Source organism: Carcharhinus amblyrhynchos, chromosome 17, assembly GCF_965287045.1.
Source record: "Carcharhinus amblyrhynchos chromosome 17, sCarAmb.v2.hapA, whole genome shotgun sequence".
NCBI lineage: Eukaryota > Metazoa > Chordata > Chondrichthyes > Carcharhiniformes > Carcharhinidae > Carcharhinus > Carcharhinus amblyrhynchos.
The window spans coordinates 28,114,685-28,140,964 of record NC_137340.1 but is presented as its reverse complement, the minus strand read 5'-3'; the positions used below and the strand labels follow the sequence as shown (position 1 = coordinate 28,140,964).

The following is a 26,280-nucleotide window of genomic DNA, read 5'->3' as shown; positions in this document are numbered from 1 at the left end:
CAATGTGATAACTATTTGTGTGCTGAATTAAGAGCCAAGTTAAATGGCCTGCACCTATATTGGAACCTGTCCCTTCCACGAGTTAAGGGCTGTCTTATTTAATTTAAATGGATCAATGCTCCTGCAAAAACAGCAGGCACAGAAGTACCAGATTACTTTGCTAAACATGTGTCCAGCGATGGGGGGTGACATTATTCTTATGAGAGACCTTAAATCAGCCAGCAGATTGCCAGGATAATGCAAGAGTGCCCTCTAGTGTGCTGGTCATAAAAAAACTAGATTTTCCCTTTGACTTTTTTTTCTCAACATTACAGTAGTGGCTAGTAAAAAAAAGTGGAACATTAGGTTTCACTACTAAGTTAGGTATCATACGCTTGTCATATTAGAAGAACGTCAACTTCTTGCAAGTTCCTAAATGCTCTGGAATTAGTCCCACATTAGCAGAGGATTACGAGGCAATGGATTTACAAGCGATTTAAGGACATTAAATAATCATAATACAAGAAATAAAAGTAGGAGAGGCCACCATGCCCTTCAAGCCTGCCCCATCGTTCAATACAATCGCTGTTCATCTATGCCAGCCTCAACTCCTTTTCTGTGCTATTTCTCATAGCTCTTTCTTGATCTATTAAATATTTATCCACCTTCACTTTAGATATGCCTAATGATCCAGCCTGAGGTAAAGAATTCCACAGATTCACCACACTCTGCAAGAAGAAATTTCTATGTACCCGTTTTAAATGATCGGCCCTTTATTTTGTAGCTACGTCCCCTTGCTTGAGACTCTCCAACTAAAGTTTATTTATTAGTGTCACAAATAGGCTTACATTAACATTAATGAAGTTACTGTGAAAATCCTTAGTCACCACACTCCAGTACCTGTTCGGGTACATTGAGGGAGAATTTACCATCGCCACTGTACCTAACCAGCACGTCTTTCCGACTTTGGGAGTTAACTGGGGCAACCAGAGGAAACTCACACAGACAATGGGAGAACACACAGACTCTGCACAGTGACCCAAGCTGGGAATCAAATCTAGGTCCCTGGCACTAAGAGGAAGTAATGCTAACCACTGTGCCAACCCTCACAAAAACATTGCACTATCTACTCTGTCAAACCCCCTCAGGATCTTATGTTAGAATAAGGTCACCCTTCACTCTTCTAAATTCCAAGGAATACAGACCCTGACTATTTGGTCTCTCTGAATAGAACAACCCTTTCATCCCAGGAAATAACTTGATGAATCCTCTTCAGCCTGCCTCCAATGTTACTATGTCCTTTTTAAGGGGACCAAAACTGAATGCAATAATCCAGGTGAGGCCCTGTACAATTGCAACAAAACTTATTTTTAAACTCCATGGCAGCATAGTGACAAATGGTTAGCACTGGTCCCTCACAGCTGCAGGACCAAGGTTCAATTCTGGCCTTGAATGACTGTGGAATTTGCATTCTTCCTATCAGCAGGGTTTCCTCATGGTGCTCCAATTTCCTCAGTCCAAAGATACGTAGGTTAGGTGGATTAGCTGTGGTAACGAATGGGATTACAAGGATTGGGTGAAGAAGAGAGCCTAGGCAATGTTCTGCGTCAGGAATGGAACAAATGGCTCCTCCTGCAATATTGAGATTCTGTGATTCAAACTCCTTTATAAAATGCCATTTTCTTTCTTAACTACTTGCTGGCTTCTTGAGATTCATGCACTAGAATACCTAGGTCCTTCTATATTTCATTAATTTACAGTCTCTCCAGTATTGTTTAAATAATATGCCTTTCAATTCCTTCTACTCAAGGACATGACCTCCACAAACTCAGGTTGCCACTTCATCACCCGATCTATCTATATCCCATTGTAGAATCACAATATCCTCATCACAACATGCCCTCCCACTGGAAACCTCCCTTCCTCCATATCATTAATGTATAGTGAACAATTACAAGCCAAAGAACAATCTCTCCAGTTACATCTTTCAACTCTCAAAACAACCTATTTATTCCAACTGTTTTCTATAGGACAGCTAATTTTCAATCCATGCCAACTCACATCCTTCAGTTTCATAGGCTTTTATTTTATGGACCAGCCTCATGCATCGCCTTCTGAAATGCCTTTTGGGTCTCCAAATACACTACATCTTTAGATTCTTCTCTATCTATTCTGTTACATCTGCAAAGAATTCAAACAAATTTACCTTTCATAAGAACATGAGCCCATTCTGATCAAACTTAGTCATCTAATCAAGACCTCTTGCTCTGACAGGTACATAATGAGAATTTAGAGCGGGGGGGACTAGATTGTGAAAAGTATACTAACATTCATTACCATAAAGTCAGTTTTTGACACTTCCAGAACATACAGCAATTGTAGATTTGCTGGGCACCTTGAAAGGGAGATAGCGAAGTTCCAGCAAATGGAGATCTTTCCAATTTTAAAAATAGGTGGATTAACAAATTGGAACCACTGCTATCAAGCATTACGCTCTTGAAGCTTGCCTTCAGAGTCCAAAAAGAAATAATCAGTTTTCCTAAAAGGGCCTTAAGTAATTTTTCTGTCTTTTAATCCTTTCCTGGAAATTGGTAGATTTGCTGCTTTAAGGAATCAAATAAATGTCAAAACAAGAACTTACAAATTCTTATGCTGCCAGGAAGTGAATGGTATTGCCCAAGGTAAATTATTCATACTAAAATGATTAGCTCATCCAGGTACGATGAGCAGAGTAGGCAGGCTGATGTCTGAAAAATGTATAATTGCATGACTGATAACAAATGTAATTTAGAATGATCTGGCCAGCCCCAAATCTTTCCCCCACGTGTGGACAGGCTTTAGCAACAATAAAGTACAACTTCAACCAGAATTACTGGCTGGGAGTTCATTATTTATTATAGCTCAGCAAATACAAAGACAAATCTCTCACACAAAAGCGAGCATAATACATAGGTCTCCAAAAACTCCTACATTGTCAAAGTGAAAGATCAGCATGCAGCTCTCCACCCGCACAGCCACGTTTTCTCACCCTATTGCATCTCGAGCAAGAAGCAAATTAAGAGCTGTTCATATTAATGCTTAATACACTATTTTGGCTGAATTAACATCCGATGGAATCCTGTGCCAGATTAAGGTCATCCAAAATTTAAATACACAAATTTGTTAATCTTTGCTCGAAGTGGTAGAAATGTGAAGTTTGCATTCAAACTTCACTGAAATCAATCCTTTAAATAATTAAATATTCAAAAGAGAACATTGAACTTTTAACAAGTAAATCAAAGAAATCAGTTGATCTACAGATTTCTATGTGCTTTTTCCCTACACTCTTTTCAGTTACCAAAAGCTATGCAAGTGCACAGGATATTAATCATAATGGTCCTACATTGATACAATTCAACAAATGATCAACCAAATATAACAGAAACAAGTTCCTTGCACCATCTTTAATCTTTATTACTGTGTGTTAAATGATGACCATTGTATCAGAATAGATCACATTCCTGCATAGTTGAAAAAAGTTCATTCTAAAATCCATGGCATTTTCTAATTATTAAACAGTACCATTCAATAGGAGCAACATAATTGTGTTTAATGTAGCATTTCTATTGAACTATGTAACAGAATTCTCCTACAAGAATGTTACAAAAAGAGTATTGTGAACATGAGCAATGCTTTATGATGAGTAAAGAGGCAAGTTATGATTCTTGCAACCCAAAAAACTTAAACTTGAATCGAAGAGCTTCATACATTTGTGTACATAATGCAAGTGTCAAAATTACATTTAGGAAAACAATTTGCAGTGATGGATGTATATAATCTTTCAAATTAGATTAACTTGGAAACCTTAAGGGAACTTTAATTTCACCTAGGATTTTATTCTACATTTCAAACTGATTTATAGTACAGTAAAAAATTGTCACTGGTTTTAACAATCAAGACTACTGCAGGTCTTTGGTCTATGACTGAAGCCAAATATAGTTTTGTAATTAAAGATGAATATTTGGGAAATGCTTTCTAAGTAGCAGCTGCTTTAAATAAAATCCCAAGTATAGTGTGTAACAAATATTATATAGCTGCAAAGAGATCAAGAATTTATGATCATGAATACATGACCTGGAGTATTTATTGTAAATACATATTATTATTAACAGCTTTAATCTACTTCAAAAAGACAAAATGGTTTTGTGAATGATGTCCACACATTCTCTTAATTCATCTTCTTTGATGATAAGGGGTGGTGTCAGTCTAATGATGTGCCCATGGGTTGGTTTGGCTAGCAGGCCGTTATCACGTAGGCGAAGACAAACTTTGGTTGCATCAAAAGCTGAAACAGGGAACAAAAATTAAATAGAAGCTATTGAGATTAACAGTTTGGAGATTGTTCAAAACAAATCTTTTGTACTATTCCTATTTTGACCATTTTCCACCATGTAAACTGCCTTTCAGCTGCAAGTACATTAAAAATCACCTTGGCTCAAGCAAAGCAGAAATGGGACACTAAAATCACCTGGCTCTCGAGCTGAAAAGGCTAAGGTGGCCTTGTATACAGATTCCCAATTGCTATGCAGCGACCTCCCATTCATTGCAACTGGCTGGGATCCAAATACAACCTCCACCAAAGTAAAAGTCTAGAAAAATAGGATTACTTGTCCAAAGCCTTACGTGACAAATGTGGTTGCAGAGATCAGCCAGTAACTGAACTCAGCTCAGTTCCAGCCACCATCTTCTGGTGAAAAATGTGCAGGGAGAAAAAATTAAACTGTGGCAAAAAACCCTATTTGCATCTTGAGCAAGAAGCAAAATCAAGTTAGAACTGTTCATGTTAATGCTTAATACACCATTTTGGCTGAATTAACAGTCTATGGAACCCTGTGCCAGATTAAGGTAATGCAAAATTTAAATAATTACATAAATGTGTCAATCTTTGCTTGAAGTTGTAGAAATGTAAAGTTTGCACCTCTGAATAAACTAGATCATTGATTCAATAAGACTACTTAGTTTTGGCTTTGGTGTCTTCTACGTAGAAGTGCAAAAACAAATAAAGGTTAGAATAAGTTTGTCTTCCTTGTGGCCATTGCTAGCTCGATGCTCATTTCACACTGATGGATTAAATTTGACATCTGTTCTAAGCACCATCATCTCTAGCTGTTTTGTTGTGCCAATGAAATTTAGTTAATAGTTCTCTAGCCATTGCCTATGCTGCTTGACTGGAATTGCTACGATACAGGGAGTGTAACAAAGCAATTGTTGATGAAGAAATACCAGGCTGTTTGTACCTTTTGTTTCTCTAATAACAATGGCATTCATTAATCCTTTTCCTCTTACAGAAGTCACAATATCTGATGGCAGTTTCATTAGCTCACTTCGGAGAAGCATTCCCATTTCCTCTGCATTTTCTGCCAGGTTTTCTTCTTCAAGAACCTGTATATTTCAGTTCAAGGAACATTGCAAACAAAAAAGTCAGCCTAGTCATTAGGAACAAAAAGTCAACTCCTTTAACAAGCAATCTCCTTTTCACAAACACCATCTACCTGCCTCCTCACTACATTATTGATCAGAAACTCATCTTATTGCCTATTTGAAAATATTTATAGGGTCCATTGCAGTGGCTTTGCTGATAACTGTCAAGTACTCTATCATCCTTTGGGTGAAAATATTCAACCAAATATGCCTTTCCTTCAAGCTTCAATTTTAAACTTAGATTTGAAACCTTCAAAGTGAATTCCCCCCTTAATAGCTCCCTTCACATTTTAAACAAAGTACTTTACAAAAAAAACCTACATCTGACCAGCTGCCAAATTTTAAAAAGTCCATTGATTCTTACCAGAAGACTGCCTTTACCACTCCAAGAATTCCTTTCTCAAATGGTTTCCAGCTTGCCTTCCTTTGGCGGTCAACTATTAATCCAAAACTGCCTTGCTTCCTCAAATTCTATGCATGACTTCTTTATAACCAGGTTTCACAAGTTAATTTTTCCTTCAGCTTATCAAGTTGAGCTCTTGCAAATTCCTCCCGTCTCATATTAGACAGAAAACTATATGAGTCACAAGTCCCAGCCACATCCTAGGTTTCTCACACACTACTACTTATCCACTGCTCGAGATTAATTTTTAGCACTACATAACTACTCTTTGGAGTTCTTATCTAATCTTTCCTTCAAAATCTTAAGCCCATCTCTTTAGTCTGTCAACTTAAATCCCCTCCCACATCCAACAACCCCACAAATCTTTATCTGTTAATTGCTCAGTGTCCTGTCCTACTTGCTAGTTTATATTCATTTCAACTATGATAATTTGGTAATCAATTATTCAATTATTTCCACTAAAGGGGGGATTTATTAGAAGCAAAAGATGAAGACAATTAGGCATAAAAACTCTCTCGTAGCCAATTACCACCTGTCTGCAGACATACCTCAAGTGCAGCAATAGCAACACGACATGCCAAAGGATTGCCACCATATGTGGACCCATGCTGACCCGGTTTAATAGTCAACATAATTTCATCATTGCACAGCACTGCTGACACCTGCAAAGAGAAAAATTGTCAACTATATTCCTTATGAAAAATACAAATTTTCAGTAACTTTCTTCAGAAAGAAGTGTCATTATAAATGAGACTAAAATCAGCGCAACTAGATGAATTGCTTATTCAGATAGCTAGTGCAGACACGATGGGCTGAATGGTCTCCTTCTGCATTATAATAATTGAGTTCTGAAATTCTTTTAGTTGCCTCCTATTAAGGATCAATGGTCACAGACAAACTATTCAACATAAGCAAAGAATAGGCCAGGACAATTTACTGATTAAGATTGCAATCCTATTTGAACTTAATAACACAGGATGCATATTTTGATACTTTCACATTTTCAAACACATAGGAATATACAATGGTTTTCTTTCAAAATTTTAGTTAGAATATAGGTGTGCTGTTGGTGAAAAAAACTTGTGGATCATCAAATTGGAGTTAACACAGACTTAAGTCTAATGACATGTATTGTAGACTACAAAAACAACTTGTCCTGTGTCATCTACACTTGTGGGTAGCTTGCTTGCGATGAAGGATTGTAGCAAGCAGGGTGGAGAAGGGAGTTCAGTAAGATGTCTGGAATGTGTAGACCATTTCTTTATCTTTGAAGCTTGCTCTCAAAGGCACCTACAGTGTGCTGATTGAGGAAGAGTGAACTTAACCAGGATCTCAAGCCCAAGATGAAAATCATACTTTACTGGGGAATGTGATCCTTGGACCCCATGCTTTGAGATTTGGACAACCTATAACAGGCACTTCACAGCACTGAAGTATCACCAGCAGTGCCCTTGCAAAATCCTCCAGACGCATGAAGAAAGGTAGCTCAAGGTAGCATCCTCTCCCAAGCCAATGTGCCTATAACTGAAGCACTAATCACTCAATCAACTCCACTAGGGAGGACATGTTAATATGTCTTGCATTAGATTCCCAAAGCAGCTGCTCTATTCTGAGCTGCACAACAGGAGATTCCAAGGAAGAAAGCGGAAATGGGAATGCCCTCAAAGTATCCCCAAAGAAGTCAAATATCTCTACCAACTAGAGTCCTTGGCTTGTGACCAACCAAATAAAAGGTTTATTCAGGAAAGCACCAAATATTGAGACACTGTTAGGAAACAGCAGAGGCACCAGAAAGGGCACACAAACAATTAATCCAACCTGACTTATGCACCAGCTGCCTACCTGTAGTAGAATTTTCAGATCGCACATTAGACTCAAAACCTATCAAACCAGTGGAAGCAAGTCATTCTCAATCCCAAGAAACTGCCCAAGAACAACGAAGATGATAGTGATACACCTGTATAATTCATTGCATCCATTTATCTGGTTTGTAAAAATAGTGAACACTGACTTCTGAATAGAATGTAGATTACTTTCTCCACAATATTTGATGGAAAGCTATTAATATTTAGAAAATGTTATAATTCCCAAAGCCACCTCTGAGCTGAAACTCAACATTGAAACTTCTGTAAAACAGGGCTTCAATTTTTCAAATAATTGCTGATCACAAGATTCAGCAAAATGCTCCAAACTCCTCATTTCTATTATGGAATAGAGACAAAAAAATCTCATTAAAATTGATGGGATAATCACACCGACATGTTTGTTTAAAAACATGGAAACTTTGCAATCAGGTTATAGGACAAAAGTGCCACAGATTAATATGCTTATCCTAACAGAATCTTAGTCAGCAACTAGCCCAATGGATCTAGCTTGAATATAAAGTCAAAGGTGTTTCTACTGGTTCTTCTATACATGTGTCATTCACTGGAGCAGGATCGATTTATTTTGCATTCAGCCATTTTCCAATCATTCTCCCAAGGTTTGCTTTAATTTTAAGCTTTTAGTGGTTGGGAAAAAGATGGCGAAATGGAGCCTTTAATCTGGCTTGTGGCTACATCAAGGGAAGTAAGACAAGGCCATAGAAGTCCAGTGCTTCATAGAAAAGTTGAAGTCAGCCAATAATCAGAGGGAATGTATGCGGTTACCATTTTAGAGGTGGTGTTCATGTGAAGGAACAGGAATGGCAAGTATGCATTCAAAATTACATATTAGATTACTGCAGTTCTAATGCGTATTTAAGTTTGGACAAACCTCTACAAATTAATTTTCACTTGGGTTTTAATACTCCTTGAAAATAAATCAACTCACATATAAGTATACAGAGCAGAAAGAAATATACAGCACAAGAACAGGCCCTTCAGCCCTCCAAGCCTGTGCCAGTCATGATGCCCTGACTAAACTACAGAAAAAACCTCTGCCCTTACATGGTGCATATCCCTTTATTCCTTCCTTATTCACATACACATCCATATGCCTTGTGTGTCCCCATCCCCTAACTGAAGATCCAGTTTCTTGTTGAGATTGGTGTCCATGGACATTGTCCATAGTTCTCCTTCAGGAGGCAAATGTTTCAAATGGATTTAATAGAGGTGTTCAATATCAAGTTTCTGGTGGAAAGTAATTAGAGAACACAAATCTGGTCAGTAATTAGAGAACACAAATCTAAGACAATGGCAGAAGAACCAGAGGGCAGCAAATTTGTAGACCCAGCAAAAATATGAACTACAGTTCTGATGAAAGAGGGATTGAAATATTGAAGCATAAATGCAGCTAACTGCAGCAAGTGCCATGATATGCACAATTGATGGGTCTCCACAAGCACAGTTTAGCTACTTAAAATGGACACCTGTGATTATTTGTTTATGCACTCCCAAACAATTGAAAAAGCATCTCTCTTCCTATCAGGTGTGCAGATGTTTACAAGGATGAAGAATGCAATAGAAAGCCATGTGTGGTTTTAGGTTAGGAAAGCTCCCCCAGAGATGTGGCACACATTTCAGATTCACTTGGTAGCCCCTCTTAATTTGTGTCATGAAATTATTCAATCCCAGCTTCAGTAATGATGACTACAGAGAGGACACAGTTAAAGTTTTAGTCACAAGTAAGACTAACATTAACACTGAAATGAAGTTACGTGAAATTTGTCTAGTCGCCACACTCTGGCACCTGTTTGGGTCAATGCAGCTAACCAGCACATCTTTCAGACGGTGGAGGGAACCCAGAGCACCCTGAGGAAACCCACACAGACAGGGAGAACATGCAAACTCCACAGTCAGTGACCCCAAGCTAAGAATCAAACCCAAATCCCTGGTGCTGGGAGGCAGCAGTGCTAACCACTGTGCCACAATGCTGCCCACATGTCACAGTACTCCCTACAAAACGTGGTGATTGCTTCTGACATGCCTCTTGGTCTTGACATTTTCCTTTTGTGTTCTTTACTGTTTTATTTTCCCCTTTGGTGTTTCTTGCAACACCATTCTGTAGATCACTGTAAAGCAGCACAGCAGCCAAATAAAACCAGAATAGTGCAGATACTAGAAATCTGAAATAACAAAACATTGGAAATACTCAGTAGATTAGGAGGAAAAAATGACACCAGACTTTGATGCCATTTGTGACCAACTGCATTGTTAATATTAAACCAGTAGAGGGGAAGAGAGGACATTTGATTTAGTTATTACATGTAAAGCATCATTATAAGAACATAAGAAACAGGAGGAGTAGGCCATCTAGCCCTTCGAGCCTGCCCTGCCATTCAATAAGATCATGGCTGATCTGTCATGGCTCAGTTCCACATTCCCGCCCTCTCCCCATAACCCTTAATCCCCTCTCATCAAAAACCCATCAACCCACATCTTAAAAATATTTAACGAGGTAGCCTCCACCACTTCAACGGGCAGAGAATTCCAGAGATTCACCACCCTTTGAGTGAAGAAGTTCTTCCTCAACTCTGTTCTAAACCGCACCCCCCTTTATCTTGAGGCTGTGCCCCCTAGTCCTACTGTCCTTTGAGCGGGAAGAGTCTCTCCACTTCTATCCTATCCATCCCATTCATCATCTTATACGTCTCAATGAGATCTCCCCTCATTCTTCTAAACTCTAACGAGTACAAGGCTAGTTTATTCAGCCTCTCCTCATAGCTCAACCCCCTCAACTCCAGCATCAGCCTAGTAAACCTCCTCTGCACTCCCTCCAAAGCCAAAATATCCTTGCGTAAGTACGGCGACCAAAACTGCACACAGTACTCCAGCTGCAGCCTCACCAATGCCCTATATAGCCGCAGCAAGACCTCCCTACTTTTATATTCAATCCCCCTCGCTATGAAGGCCAGCAACCCATTCGCCTTCCTGACCACCTGCAAGCTGGGTTTTTGCGACTCATGCACAAGGACCCCGAGGTCCCGCTGCACCGTCGCATGCTGCAGTTTTTCTCCAAGTAAGTAATAATCCTTCCTACCAAAGTGGACCACTTCGCACTTGCCAACATTAAATTCCATTTGCCAGTTCCTGGCCCATTCGCCCAGCCTATCTAGATCCTTCTAGAGACTCTCCACACCCTCCGCACAATTTGCCGTTCCACCAATCTTGGTGTCATCAGCAAATTTCGACACCATACACTCGGTTCCCTCCTCCAGATCATCTATATAAATGGTAAATAGCTGAGGCCCCAGCACCGACCCCTGAGGCACTCCACTAGTCACCAACCGCCAATCCGAATAGCACCCATTGACCCCCACTCTCTGCCTTCTATTTGACAACCAGTCCTCTAGCCACGCTAACACCCTACCCCCAACTACCTCAAACACCTTCTGATTGTATAATTACCACAAAAGGTAAATGCTTACTCAAATCCAGTTTCTTGTTAATTTCTTGAACATCTACAGTTCCCCCTCCCCCAAATACAATTTCCATGACTGAATGCAGCCCCAAGGCCAAAGTTTTCCCACCTTTGTTCCGGAGGTCTCACTTTTCAGTAATATACTACTGCACCAGAAACTGAGTGTCAGTTGCACATTGCAAGTCTAGCATATAACAATGCCAAGTTCAATATTCTAACTGCCCCCCCACTCATACTCATAACTACCTAGAAAAACATGCTGCAACTGAACAATGACTGAGTAATTGTATGTGTGTTCTAATATTAAATTCAGGTAACCATTTGTTTAATTTTCAATCCTTGGCATTTACCCACATTTGCCCAATACCAATTTATAAGCATGCAATTGATTTATTAAAAATTTTTATTAAAATAAGAGCTCCATGTGTTTTGTGCCTCTGGATTCAAGTGATCATGGAAATGTAATATTTACTACTCATCCCTACTTTCTTTAAAATGGTGGATCTGCTTGTATAAACTGAATGAATTAAGAGTCCCTTGGCCAAGGGTCATGAGTAGGTCCTAAAGCGGAAAATATATGACCTAGTAAATTTTGTAGCAATCTAGCAAATTGACACATTAGCCCATTTCTTGAATGTAATTTCATTATTTGCCATGGCATCACTATTGTCTTGGTACATTGGAACCACTTCAAATGAGATCTGAAAGTCACATCACTCACGGGATACACGCCTCCAGAGAGGGCTTTTCCCAGCACAACAATATCTGGTACGACATCTTCGTGATCACATGCCAATCTTCGTCCAGTCCTAGCCAGTCCAGTCTGCACTTCATCCGCGATGAACAGTACCTATTCAATGATACAGAATCATAACGGTTTCCTGTTCACATTCAATAAATCAGCAATGCTTGTCACAACTCCAATCCTAAAACTCACGTTATATCTTGTACACAATTCTCTGACTCCCTGAAGATAACCTTTGTCAGGGACAATTACTCCAGCTTCTCCCTGGATTGGTTCCACCATAAATGCTGCCATGTTAGGGTCCTGAAATGCACGCTAAAGACAGCAAACTGCAATTATCTAACTGCAATATCAGCACAAAATTAAAGCAAAATATAAACTGCAATAAAATATTAAGATCAGTAATATTTTTAATACCTCTATCGCTGGCAGATCATTATATGGAATAATTTCAAACCCATGCATAAAAGGTCCAAATCCTTCATAACTACTGGGATCTGTTGAACTGGAAATAGCAGACATTGTTCTACCCCAAAAGTTACCAGCTGAAAGGAGGAATAAGATAAAGTTAGTACCACAAAGTTTAGGCACTTCAAGCTTTCTAGGTTGGGACAGGGCATGTTGCAAAACCATTTACAGAAATGTTTCCTTCATGAGTTCAAGATGTGTACCACAAACTTGGTGTTGCAGTTTTCTTGGAAAAAAATCTCTTTGGCACTCAATTTTTGATATCTCCTTCACCAGAATTAGAACATTTCAAATAAGTGAAATGAGCAAACAAGATCCCTTCAGCATTATATATATTATTTTAATTGGTGATATATGTTTCAGTCCTAGAACAATTTAAACAACTTAAAGGGTTGTCTTATTTCCTAGAAATCATAATGAATTTACAGATAACCCAAATTAGGTTACATCATTAGGGTGGCACAGTAGTTAGCACTGCTGCTTCACAGCTCCAGGGACCTGGGTTCAATTCCCAACTTGGGTCACTGTGTGGAGTTTGCACATTCTCCTCATGTCTGTGTGGGTTTCCTCCCACAGTCCAAAGGTGTGTGGGTTAGGTTGATTGGCCACGCTAAAAATTGCCCCTTAGAGTCCTGAGATGCATAAGTTAGAGGGATGAGCAGGTAAACATGTAGGGATATGGGCCTGGGTTCCGGGTGGGATTGTGGTCAGTGCAGACTCAATAGGCCAAATGGCCTCTTTCTGCACTGTAGGGTTTCTATGATCACTTTGACACTAGACTGTGGTAAGTAACAAGGAATATTTAATGTTAATTAAAACTGCAAAGATTGAATATCACATGGAGCTGATTTCCCACTTTCTAAATACAAGCTTACCTGCAAAAAGCGTTTTTGCTTTATATTTAGGAATTCCTTTAACTTCATATGCCCATTTACGAGCCAGCTTGCAAGCAGTCTCTCCTCCTTCCACACCTAAAGCCATTTATAAAAATCCAAAAGAAAAATGCATTTTTAAAAAATTACCAGAAGTTGAACAGTATTTGGTTAGCATGGTTCTGAGCATAATTTATTTTGTTCGTTCTAATGATTAGAACATAGTAATGCTAGAAAAATTGAAACAACTGGAATATTTCCAAAAATTCCATTTTGCCAGAGTTCATGTCATGTTCTATACTTCGTTCAATTTTGCCCCACTCATGACAAGAATTAATTCATAATCTCCATTCCATTCAGTTCAATGCTGTTTTCCTTCCCTACAAAAAGATGAGCACTTAGGACTCAAAGTCATGCACAAGCACAATCATAATATCAAGAATCTCTTACATTACAAATGGAATCATTATTTTAAAAATAAAGAAAGCTTTTGGGTTCCAACATTTTAGCTAATAATACATAGTATAGATTCCCCCGAAAAGGGATACAAATTTAATCACTTGTCCACCAGAATGGAATATTTGGCCAAGAGAACAACAAGATTCTGAATGCTTTAATTCATACAAGTATGACTGATCAAAAAACAGTTCCTGGTAATTCAAAAAGACATAAGGCTTGAACACATTGGTTTTGTTTGCAGAGAACAGTCCCTATAAGTGGACAAATGTCACTTCCACCAAGCATAAATGAGCCATGGTATAAGCTCAGCAGACCAAACAAATTAGTTGTTGGTGTAGCTGTTAGCACATTCAGGATTATTTAGCAAGTGTTGCTCAAATAGTAAATTGTTAGGGCCCCTGACTGCCAAGGAGATACAGCCACAGGCTCTAAGCTAACCTTTCTGAACTGGTTCCCTTTGGTGCAATGACTTGCTATCCTGGTTAGACAGCTGACTAGATTTGTGGCATCATCTAGATCAAAAACTAAGTTAATAAAAATCTCAGATGCACTTGAGTACATAACTGCAGAAGATCAGTACATAAGCAGTCCATTTTGATCAGGTAGCAGTTTAAATAAAGCAGTATGAATTTCACAACTAGAGAAAAACAAGCTCTTTGACAAGTTCTTCCAAAAACTGATGGTATTTTCCTTGGAACAGGAATAAGCTAACATTCTGAGGAGCACTTATGTAATACTACTTAATAATCAATAAATGCCTTTAAATCTTTAATCTGATTTGAAAAACACAATTGCTACATTTAGCAAAGCACGGGAGATTAAAAGCTTAATATGGGAAGCTGACCACAAAATATTGCATCATAACATGGCAGAACTCACATGGCTCATCTTAAATTTTCTAAATAAGATGTTGAACAGACAACAAGCATGTCCTTGAAATCATGCATATGTAGCAATACTTGCATTCCTTCATGTGCTTCACACATTGAACAATATAAACCCGTGCCTTGTAGAAGATACACCAGTGAAATGGCATGGCATTTCAGCATGTTGTGTTAAGAGACCCAGTATAGTAGTGAACATTCTACTTCAAATTATTGTTTACTAACCTGTATTCATTGGCAACACCTTCTTGTAGTTGAACAGCTTAGTGACATATTCTTCATACTCTCCCAGTATATTATTGTAGAAAGCCCGTGAAGTGAGAGTCAGTTTATCAGCTTGAGATTTAAGTGCTCCAATAATCTTTGGGTGACAATGGCCTTGATTCACAGCACCATAAGCACTCAGGAAATCATAATACCGCCTGCCTTCCACATCCCATACATAAATCCCTGAAAAGTTGAGTATTAGATAAATTATGACTTGTCAAATATTCAAAATCCACTTTTTAGCATTAATAAGTAAAAGTAATTCAAGTACAATGTATAAGGTCTCCTTTTATGTTTCATGATTCGAGGGAAAAAAGAATCAACTGGTTTCACATCAATGCAAACTAGTTCAACTTGCAGATGATACTAGAGTCTAGAGGCATCACTAGAAAATTCTCACATTTTCAAAGAGTGCTGCATATACAAAGGAAAATGGAGGATTTATTCCACTAATTGTGTCAAGAGTCAGGAATGAAATTAGTAGATCTTAAATTATTAGATTCCCTGGGACACTTCGATAACAAAGACACTTGTGTCAGACTCCTATTTATTGACTACAGAACAGCATTCAACACCATTAATCCTACATCACACACCTGCATACTCTCGATTGGTATTGTGTAACGAGGGATTAATTGATGTTCTCATAGTTAAGGATCCTCTAGGAGTAGTGACCTCAGTATGATAGAATTCAAAATTCTGTTTGGGAAATGAGAAAGTGGAGCTTTCTGGAGACGGAGTATAGTAAACAGAAAGAATCTGGTGCATTGGTGCAAAGACAATACTCTTCATCTCAACGTCAGTAAAACAAAAAGGAGATAGTCATCAACTTCAGGAAGCAAAGTGGGGGGCACGGCCCTTTCTAAATCAACAAGAATGAAGTCGAAAGCTTCAAGTTTCCAAGTGTCCAGATCATCAACAACCTGTCCTGGTCCCTCCCCACCAATGCTATAGTTAAGCAAGCCCACAAACACCTCTACTTTATCTGGAGGCCAAGGGAATTTGGCATGTCCACTACTGCTCATCAACTTTTACAGATGCACCATAGAACACATCTTTTTTGCTTTTATCACAGCTTGGTATGGTTCCTGTTCTGTCCAAGACTGCAAGTAACTACAAAGGGACGTGACCAAAGCCAAGTCTCTCAAACAAACCAGCCTCCCATCCATTGACTCCATCTACACTTCTTGCTGCCTTGGTGAAGCAACTAGCATAGTTAAGGACTCTACATACTCCAGCCATACTGTCTTCCACCTTCTTCCGTCGGGAAAAGATACGAAAGTTTGAGGTCGCATACGGACTCAAGAGCAGCTTCTTTCTTGCTGTCAGCAGACTTTTGAATGGACCTACCACATATTAAGCTGATCTTTCTCTACACCCTAGCTATGACCGTAACATTACATTCTGCACTCTCCTTTTCTTCTCTATGCTCAGTATGTTTTATCTGTACAGCACATAAAAACACTTCACAGTATACTCATACATATGACAATAAATCAAACATTCAATAAATCAACATTGTGTCAAGTAAAGCCAATAAAATATTCAGCTCCACTCAAAGGAGTTTGAATCAAGTATAGGTCCCTGAAGAAAAAGAGAAAGAAAAATAACTAGATAGAGCTCTAGTGTCAGAGCTCTGAAGCAAGGGGAAAAAACTGGACGAACTTAATCTTTTCAACCTCAAAATAAAAATATACCAACACTTACCAAGTTACCAATATCAAAAGATCCAGTTAATTGCTTTAATCTGCCAGAGCAGGGGGCTAATAAGTTCCAAAGTAGTCAAAGGGAAATTTCAGATTAATTCTTAGGAATGTTTTCATGCAGTGAAGGATACATGAAACAAGTTTTTGAATAGAGCAGAGAAAGTAAAAACATGCAACCATGTAAGATCGAACTGGATGTTCCAATGCAGAGGAGATTCCTGAGTATTTCTGAATGGATGAAGAAATGAGTTCCTTTACCCAGAGATTGTATAACTAATACAGATATCCAAAAAGCAGAGTGTGCAGTCCCCAAATCTTCAATCAAAACATGTGCTCATTCACCATTCCAACTTTGAACACAACGTGAAATAAATAATATCAATTGCATTTTGCTCAGAAGTATGAGAAATATTGTAAAAGATCTGCTTGGGCATTTTTGATTGTAGAATCTATTACTAAGAGTAAGAACAAGTATTCAGATGTGCCTACCTTCCCCTTTAGCCAATGCTACAGGCAGTGGACTATAATTATGTGCACCATACTTTTCTTCACGTGCAAAAACTTCTTCTGAAGTGAGTGACTTCTCATTTTTTAATGATGTTTCTGTGGCAGAATAGGCCACAGTCTTGAGTCTGTGCTTCAAGACTGAAGTGCTGGAATTTATGTACCGGGAGAATTTGGCCAGCATTTTTCTTAAACGTGCTCCAAGGTTTGCTGTACAAATAAAGGAACAGAGTTAATTATTTGCATGTTAGATTTTGTGTCATTTATGTAGCAACTAGCTTTGGTAACAACTGATATTTCATTTGTTTCAACTACAATGCTAAATACTGAAATAGTTTAAACTAAGAATCAAGTACATGCAGAAGAGCTTTCCAATCAGAAAAAGAAACCACCTCCCAAATCCCATACAACAGTGTTAACATGAAGCAACTTAAATTTTCTCGGCTATTTCTGAATATTCATCACTACTTAATAAAACAGATGAGAATCAGCAGGTCCTACAACTGATTAGCATTTAAAAGCATTTCTAAACTCCATAAAGGCTGGACAGTTGGTTTGTCATGCAGTGTGACACCAACAGAGTGAGTTTAATTCCTGTGCTGACTGAGGTTATTCATGAAGGCCCATCTTCTCAACCTTGCCTGCTGACCCTGCCTGAGATATGGTGACCCTCAGGTTAAATCAAGTCTGAAAGGAAACCAAGCTGCAATAAGATCAATTTGTGTAAATATTTTGTACAGTGCTTACGTTGGTGGTCTTTATCCTTCGCTATACAAACTCATCCTTACATGACATCTAGCTATTGCCTGCTTCCAACTTCCACATGACAAACAGGCATTAAGAAGTAGTCAGGCAAAGCTTGATTATATTAACTTTATACATTTGCAACAACATATAAATTCAAACAATTTGATCAGCCTTGCTTTTTTACAGCAAATCTGAACAAATTGCTTGAATTTATGTTGTTGCAAGTGTACAAAGTTACTAAGTTATGCCTGGCCACTAACGTTTGATTCAGCGTCAGTGAAAGCTTGGAGCAGGCAACAGCTGGAAATCATGTTATGATATGATACAACATTTAGGGCATGTTGACCTATTTACCACAGATAAGTTTGTCTACCCAAGGACAAACACCACTGATGTAAGCACGGTGTACAAAACATTTACACACATTATTTTAGAAGCAAACCAAGTTATGATAAAACTAATTAGCAGGAAGGAATTGTGTTTTCTAGACTTTCACCAGCCCCTTACCCCAATAATAGCCATCTTGTGCAATCTCTCAGTTTGCGACTTTCAGTTTACTCCTGTTAAATATACCATTCATGTGAAAGCAACACTGGAGATGTAGGAAATTTGAAATTAAATAGAAACAGAAAATGCTGAAAATGAACAAGTCAAAAAGAGTGCACATTTCAGGGCAATTACATTTCATCAGAATACTGGCAAAAGGTCAGAAGTACTACGTTAACTTGGAAACATAGAAACTAGAAGCAGGAGTAGGCTGTTCAAGCTCCACCATTCATTCTGATCACGGTTGATCATCGAATTCAATATCATGATTTCCCCCCTTATCCCTTTTGCGCCAAGAGCTGTATCAAATTTCTTGAAATCAGACAATGTTTAGGCCTCAACTACATTCTGTGATAGTGAATTCCACACTATCCTTGGATGAAGAAGTTTCTTCTCGCCTAAGTTCCAAAAGAACTACCCCTTATTCTCAAACTATGACCCCTAGTTCTGGACTCCCCCATCTTTGGAGCATTCTTTCTGAATCTATCCTAAGCCTGTTAAGAATTTTAAGTTTTATGCTTCACTCTTCTAAACTCCAGTGAATCTAATCCTAACTGAGTTAATCTCTTCTCATATGGCAGAGCTGCCATTCCAAAAATCAGCCTGGTAAACCTTCGCTATACTCTCTATAGCAAGGGCATCCTTCCTCAGATGAGGACACCAAAACTGCACACAATACTCTGGATGTGGCCTTACCAATGTCCTATACAATTGCAACAAAACATCCCTACCCCCATTCAAATCATCTCGCTATGGAGGCCAACTTACCATTGGCTTTCTTTACTGCCTGCTGTACCTGTGCACTTACTTTCAGCGACTGATACAAGAGGACTCCAAGGTCTTGAGTATCCACCTCTCAATTACGCCCATTCAAGTAACAATCCGTCTTATTATTACTGCTAAACTGGATAGCTTCACATTTACTCGCATTATACTGTATCTGCTGTGCAGATACCCACACATACAGCCTGTCCAAATCATGCTGAAGCATCTCTGCATCCTTCACACTGCTCACCCACCCAACTTTATCATCTGCAACCTGAGATAAAACGCTCAGTTCCCTCTTCCAAATCATTAAAATATGTGAACAGTTGGGTCCAGCACAGATTTCTGCAGAATACCACTCATCACTGACTGATCAGAAAAAGACCCATTTATGCCAACTCTGCTTCAGGTCCGCTAAACCAGCTTTTGATCCATCTCAAGATATTACCTGCAATCCCATGTGCTTTAACTTTACATAGTAATCTGTTATGTGAGACCTTGTCAAACGCCATCTGAAAGTTTAAGTAAACCATATTCACTGGTTCTCCTCAGTCAACTCTACTAGTACATCATCAAAAAGTAACAGAAGATCTGTCAAGCATTATTCGCCTTTTGTAAAATCCATGCTGACTTTGTCTGATTATACTATTGCCTTCCAAATGCTGAGTTATGAAATCCTTGATAAAAGACTCTAACAACTTTCCCAGTACTGATATTAGGCTCACTAATGTCAGGGTCTATAGTCCTGTTTTCTCTCTACCTCCCTTTTTGAACAGCAGGCTTACATTAGCTCCCCTCCAATCTGTAGGAACTATTCCAGAGTCCAAAGAATTTTGGAAAATAACCAATGGATCTACTATTTCCAGAGCCACTTCCTTAAGTACCCTGGAATGAAGATTATCAGAACATGGGGAATTATCCACCATCAGTCCCATCAATTTCCCCAAAACCGTTTCTCTACTAATGTTAATTTCCTTCAGCCCTTCGCTAAGATGTGTTTCTCTCAGCACTTCTGGTACATTATTCATATCTTGCTCTATGAAGACTGAAGCAAAGTACATTTAATTCCGCAGCTTTTTTTTATTTCCCTTTATGATTTGGTTTCTCTTCCTTGGATGTCACAAAACTTGATATTCCCCCCCCCCACATATTTTAGACCATTTACGTATTCTTACAACTACAGGTAAGTCAGCATGAAGTTTTAAAACCTTTTCACCGCTGCTGAGCATAATTAAATTGCTGAGAACAGCTTTTTTTTAAAAAAAAGTGTTTTATTTTGTAGTCAATCCCAATGAAAATGTTTGACTAAAATATAGCTTTTTATATTAAACTATACTTACTCCAAAACTTTGAAATTCAATTTCAAGTAATAACACTGTAGCTAAAGTGATATACAAATATTCAACAATCTTTAATCAATTTCAGGGCTATCAGTTCAAGTATTTACATAGAAATATTTGTCTAGAAATGTGAACACTCCAGCTTAAAAGGCAAGTTACACCTACCAAATGTCTTCATACTTCATTCAATTCACTAGAACAAAATGCAAATTCTGAATCACATGCATATACATCTGTTGAGACTAAAACAACATTCACACTTCTGAAGCCAAGTTATATTAAGCTGATGAAAGACTCTGATGAAAGGTTATCAATTCCAATTGTTAACTGATTCTCACAACAGATACAGTCATGACACATGTTCTGATTTTAATCTTCCATTACACTTAATGATTTCAATTCTTTAGTTATCACAACAAACACCACACCAAATCTAAATATTGCTTTGGCAACAATTGGTATGTTTAACCTTTAACAAATAGGTCTTGGCAGAACCATCCCATAATTCTCCACAGATTTATGTAGAAGCCAGTCCGTTGCAGAACTGTGATATCACCAGGTCAATAAATATTGACGCCTGCAACACTCCCCCATGAAGGGGAACATTACAAAAGAGACTTTGATGCTTGCCAGCCCTACAAATTATTTCCCATTCTATGTACTTTTCATATTCATATACACTATCATGTTAAAACCAAAACAAAACATTAACAAAATCTAAAAGGAACATTTAAATTTAAGTTTAAGTTTAATTATTGTCACAAATAGGCTTACATTAACACTGCAACGAATTTACTGTGAAAATCCCCTAGTCACCATACTCCAACGCCTGTTCGAGTACACAAAGAATATAGCTTCGCCAAAGCACCTAACCAGCACATCTTTCGGACTGCGGGAGAAAAACAGAGCACCCAGAGTAAACCCAGAATTAAAACGGCAGGCCACTTAAAAATTGACAAAACTCGGTGCATGAAAACATGGGGGACCTAGGGACATGTATTGCTCACTTGACTAGCAGACGCAACAGAAGCTAATGGGCATCTGCCAACAAATATTTTCAGCAGCTGAGCTGCTTGGGGGCAAGTCCCGTGCTAACCAATCAACTGTCCTCACAAAACTCACAACCGAGTAACCTGAAACCTGCATTTCATATCAAACTTCATTTCAATGCGTTACTTATTTAAAAAGTAAAACAGCCCCCCAATTACCATAAAATGGATTTACGACCTCACCTTAACATACTAGTGAGCTATATGATCTACATCCAGCTATCCATCCTAACTCACTCTGAAGTACATCTTAATACACCCAGAACTCCACAGGTGTCCACAGACTGCAAACAGAAAGCTGTAACGCATTGAATGGCTCTGTTCCCTCGCCATTTAATCGGCGGGTCTGATTTGTATTCCCTTATGAAGGGTGAAAAGCTTGGGGCGTTCCCATCCAAAAGCGATTACAAGGCTAGTGCCGAGGTACCGGAGTGAGTAAAGCTGATCCCTAGCGCCTACAGTTTGGTGCAGACGGGCGGGTGTGAAAATCCCAGCACACAGCGAGTGGGCCCCGGGCTTCTGGCCAACGGGCATCAGGCAGGCGTCTGACAAGCGAGCAGAACCGCCGAGAGCCCCCGGTTGAAAGGCAAGAAGTCGAAGAGGATAAAGCCGGGATTGCCAGCAAGACTGACTGTGCATCCCTCACCCAAGCGCCAGCTCACCTTCACAGTTCGCCTGCCTCCGGACTGACTGTAGATACACCGCGCATGCGTTCCCGGACAGCCGTTTAACGAAGCGCACGAGCTGGCTCACGTGGCAGCGGCCACGTCACCGCGAGGCGGGTGTGCACGCGCCGCCGGCGAGGTGCCAGTTGCGTCAGTAATGGCCGGCGGAGGAGGAAGTCATTTGGCAAGTTGTGTCTGTGCTGTCCTTCAGCGAGTAAGAAATCTCGCAATACCAGGTTAAAGTCCAACAGGTTTATTTGTAGCAAATGCCACTAGCTTTCGGAATTGGCTGTTCCTTGGTCAGATGGATGGGACCTCTCAACAAGAACACCTCAGCCAGCCCTAATATCCAATCCTTGCCTCTCCCTGCGGTTTTCTTTCTCTCCTTTCCCCTACTCATCCAATTCCCTTCTCAAAGCCCCTGCTCCCACCACACTTTCTGACAGTGCATTTTCTTTTATTCCCATAGAATCCCCACGGTGCAAGAGCGGGCCATTGGGCCCATCAAACATGCACTGACGACAATCCCATCCTAGCCCCTAACCGAATGTAGTTATCTTGCTAATTCCCCCACCTACACTAAGGGACAATTTAGTGAATTATAAAGTCCATACATTGCAGAAGGAAGCCATTGGGCCCATCAAGACTGCATCGACCACAATCCCACCCAGGCCCTATCCCCATAACCCCACGTAATTACCCTGCTAGTCTCCCTGACTCTAAGAGGCAATTTAGCATGGCCCATCAGTGTAACCCTCACATCTTTGAATTCCATATCCTAACCCCCTCCTGGGTTTGAGATTTTTCCTCCTTTTGTTATTGCTTCTTCTCTCAATCACCTTAAATCAGAGTTTTTGCCTCACCATCCCTCTCTATGGGAAGAGTTGCTTTCCATGTACTCTGTTGCAACTACAACCCCATCTTACCCCATATGATTTTGAACATTATCTGCAGCACTATATTTAGATCAGCATCAAAATATGGCCCAGTGACTATGCAAAAAACGGTGTTATATTTCCAATTGAAGATGGTGTGTGATTTGGAGAGCAACTTAAAGGTGATGGTTTTCCCATGCTCTTATTGCTTGTCCTATGTTTAGAAAGACATTGGCAAGTCAGGAGGTAAGTCAGTCACTGCAGAATTCCCAGCCTCTGACCTACCTTGTAGCCGCAGTTTTTATGTGGCTGGGACAGTTACGTTTTTGGTCAGTGGTAATCTCCAGGCTGTTCCTGATGGGGAATTTTATGATAATAATGACATTAAATGTCAAGGCAGGACAATTAGACTCTTAATATTGTTGGAGATGGTCATTGCCTGACATTTATATGGCACAAATTTAACTTTCCTAGATGTTGTCCAGAGCTATCTTCATATGTGTACAGATTGCTTCATTCATGATCTGAGGTAAAAAGGAATGGAACTAAACAATGCGGTCATTAACCCTGAACATTGATCACAGCCAATCTACCTAATCTGCACACCTTTGGACACCAAGAGGCAGTTTAGCATAGCCAGTTTAGCATAGCCAGTTCACCTAACCAGCACATTTTTGGAGTGTTGGTGGAAACCGCAACACCCTGAAGAAACCCACGCAGACACAGGGAGAATATGCAAACTACACACAGTCACCCAAGGCTGGAATTGAATTTGGGTCCTGATGCTATGAGGCAACAGTGCTAACCACTTTGGTAGGTGGATCAAAGCATTAAAGATAGAAGGAACTTATGTGGCTCTTAGAGAAGTAATTTTTTTGGAAAAATTCAAAGATTCATTGCCTTCAGTGAGAAGGACTCATGTGGAGGAACAAAGAGTTAAAACTGCCAGGCAAGCTACAGAACTTGTTGATCACTCTGATTTAGTTCATAGATCAAAGCCTTTTTTCCGACACCCTTTTAAACCTGAGAGGTATAGAAAATGGAAAGGTGAGAGAAAAGGTAAGTCAGGTAAGAGAAGGAATAGTTGAAAGCCCCAATGAGATCCCGCCTCAGAATAAAAAAGTGTGTTGAGGGTACGCAGGTTATGAGGAAGGTTAGATGCTTTCAATGTAATAAGATTAGTAACATAAGACCTAGGAGCAGGCTATCCAGCCCCTTGAGCAGTTCTGCCATTTAATACAATCATGGCTGATCTCAACTCAACCTCATCTACACCTTCCTGCCCACACCCCATAAACCTTCATCCTGCACAGTGGTTAGGACTGCTGCCTCACAGCGCCAGGGACGTGGGTTGGATTCCTGATTTAGGTTACTGTCTGTGGAATCTGCACATTTTCCTGTGTCTGCATGGGTTTCTTCAGGGTGCTCTGGTTTCCCCTCACAAGTCCAAAAGACATGCTGGTTAGGTGCATTGGCCATGCTAAATTCTCCCTCAGTATACTCAAATATTTGTTCATGCCAGGTTTCAGTTGCACATTTTCTTGTTGTGTGACATGCTTTTTGAGTTCTTCTGCTGTTCAATGATGAAGGACAAAGACTTGGGCCTCTGTTTCCGTGCCTGGTTCAGGAATGCAGAGTCAGAACAATATACAGCTCCGCAAATCCAAATGGGGAAAAAAAATTACCTCAGCAGTTCCAACTTTTGGTCTAGGAATAGGGGAGCATGGGGATGATGTAGTGGGCGGATGAAAATGTGAGTCATACTGGGTGACCCCAGAAAGAATTCAGAGGTTGCTAGGTGTGGTGGCAGTGTCAGCAGAAGACCTGCCTAGGTGCTCCTGCAGCCTATGTCCCCATCCATCCACCCTTACCCTTTATACTTACCATGCTAACTCACTCAGCATCCACCACGGGCACACTTAAGGCTCATCTAAGGTTAAATAAAGTTCTTGCGTGTCTATTGATTAAATCACTATTTTATAAAAACTGCCCTTGAAAAACAGAAACCATTCGCTACATTTTCATAGCCTCATTTCAAAGAGTTTATAACCATTTGGAGCTGTCAGTCAAGATGTGAACTGACAGGCACTTTCACAAAAGATTGTGAAAGCAGTCATGTAGCATTAGTTCTGTAATGGCAGCTCTCAGGCTTTTGTCAGCAGACAGTGAATAAGCAAGCACTGATTTTTCTTTTACACACTTAAATGCTGAGACATCTTGACAGTTTTTTTGATGTTCTCTTAACAGTTCAATTAATTTAACTCACATAGGGTAGCTCAGCTTTCCAAAAGAGCACGTAACCTCTCCCAAAGAGCACTTGACTTCATTCAAAGGCTGTGATCATATTGAAAAGGTACTGTACCTTTCCATCGGGGTGCCCTGTCTCTCCAAAGAACTCTGGCAGCTTTAGACCTTCTCCTAACAGGTCTTAAGTGCAGTAGTCGTGTTTTTGACATCCCATTAGCCAAAATCAGACCTGACTGATGCAGTTGAAGTTTCACATATGCTGTTGCCTTCGTGAACAGATGTGCATATTAGAACCCGGCCATTGCTTCCCATGCGAAAGTGGCAGAGGCTAGATTCAGGAGTGGGGATTCTGGATCCACTGTTCTTACTAAGAAAGAGAACCTTTTCATCAGTGCAAAAATTCCAGCCTCATATTTATATAATTACCAAAGCATTTGCAGACAATTAAACACTTTGGAATGTTATTAGTTTTGTAATGTAGGATACATGACAGCCAATCAATGCACAGTAAAATAATGAAACAAATGGCCAGGGCATCTGTTTTAGGAGATTATTAGAGGATATATGCTGGACATCAGGAGAATTTCTCTGCTCTAATTTGAACATACTGTGGGATTTTTTTTATGTCTACCTGGGTGGAGAGGTGAGGTATCAGTTTAATATTTCACCTGAAATGTGGCACTTTTGGTAATGCAGTGCTGCACTCCTCAGTATTGCACTCAGGTGTCAACCTAGCTTATTTACATGTCCGTGGAGACTTCAATTAATTGGAAAGCTCTAGCAAAGAATTGGAACTGGTATGTTGGCCTCCTTCAGTACTGTATCATTCTATATTTCTAGAATTATGTGCTTAAGTCCCTGTAGGAGGGCTTGAATCCATAACCTTCAATCATAACTACTCTTTCACTATTTTTAGATAGTCTTTCACTCAATGAGTGATATCAAATGTGGCTTTTTAC

The 26,280-nt window shown here is 39.6% G+C and overlaps 1 protein-coding gene across 2 annotated transcripts; it reads right to left on the bottom strand.

The window, feature by feature from the left end:
* Window positions 1-2,848: 2,848 nt before the first annotated feature.
* Window positions 2,849-22,315, bottom strand: oat (ornithine aminotransferase). Of its 2 annotated transcripts, XM_080205673.1 has the most exons (11): window positions 22,197-22,308; window positions 21,260-21,374; window positions 17,073-17,297; window positions 14,836-15,060; window positions 13,271-13,366; window positions 12,345-12,472; window positions 12,120-12,242; window positions 11,904-12,032; window positions 6,391-6,504; window positions 5,256-5,400; window positions 2,849-4,303 (listed from the first exon to the last, which is right to left on the bottom strand). In XM_080205673.1, the coding sequence occupies exons 3-11, from the start codon at window positions 17,269-17,271 to the stop codon at window positions 4,143-4,145; spliced, it is 1,320 nt and encodes a 439-aa protein (XP_080061799.1). In that variant the 5' UTR covers window positions 17,272-17,297; window positions 21,260-21,374; window positions 22,197-22,308; the 3' UTR covers window positions 2,849-4,142. The 2 variants fall into 2 exon arrangements, with proteins under 2 accessions (XP_080061799.1, XP_080061797.1); XM_080205671.1 differs by lacking the exon at window positions 21,260-21,374 and having other exon boundaries at window positions 22,197-22,315.
* Window positions 22,316-26,280: the final 3,965 nt, after the last annotated feature.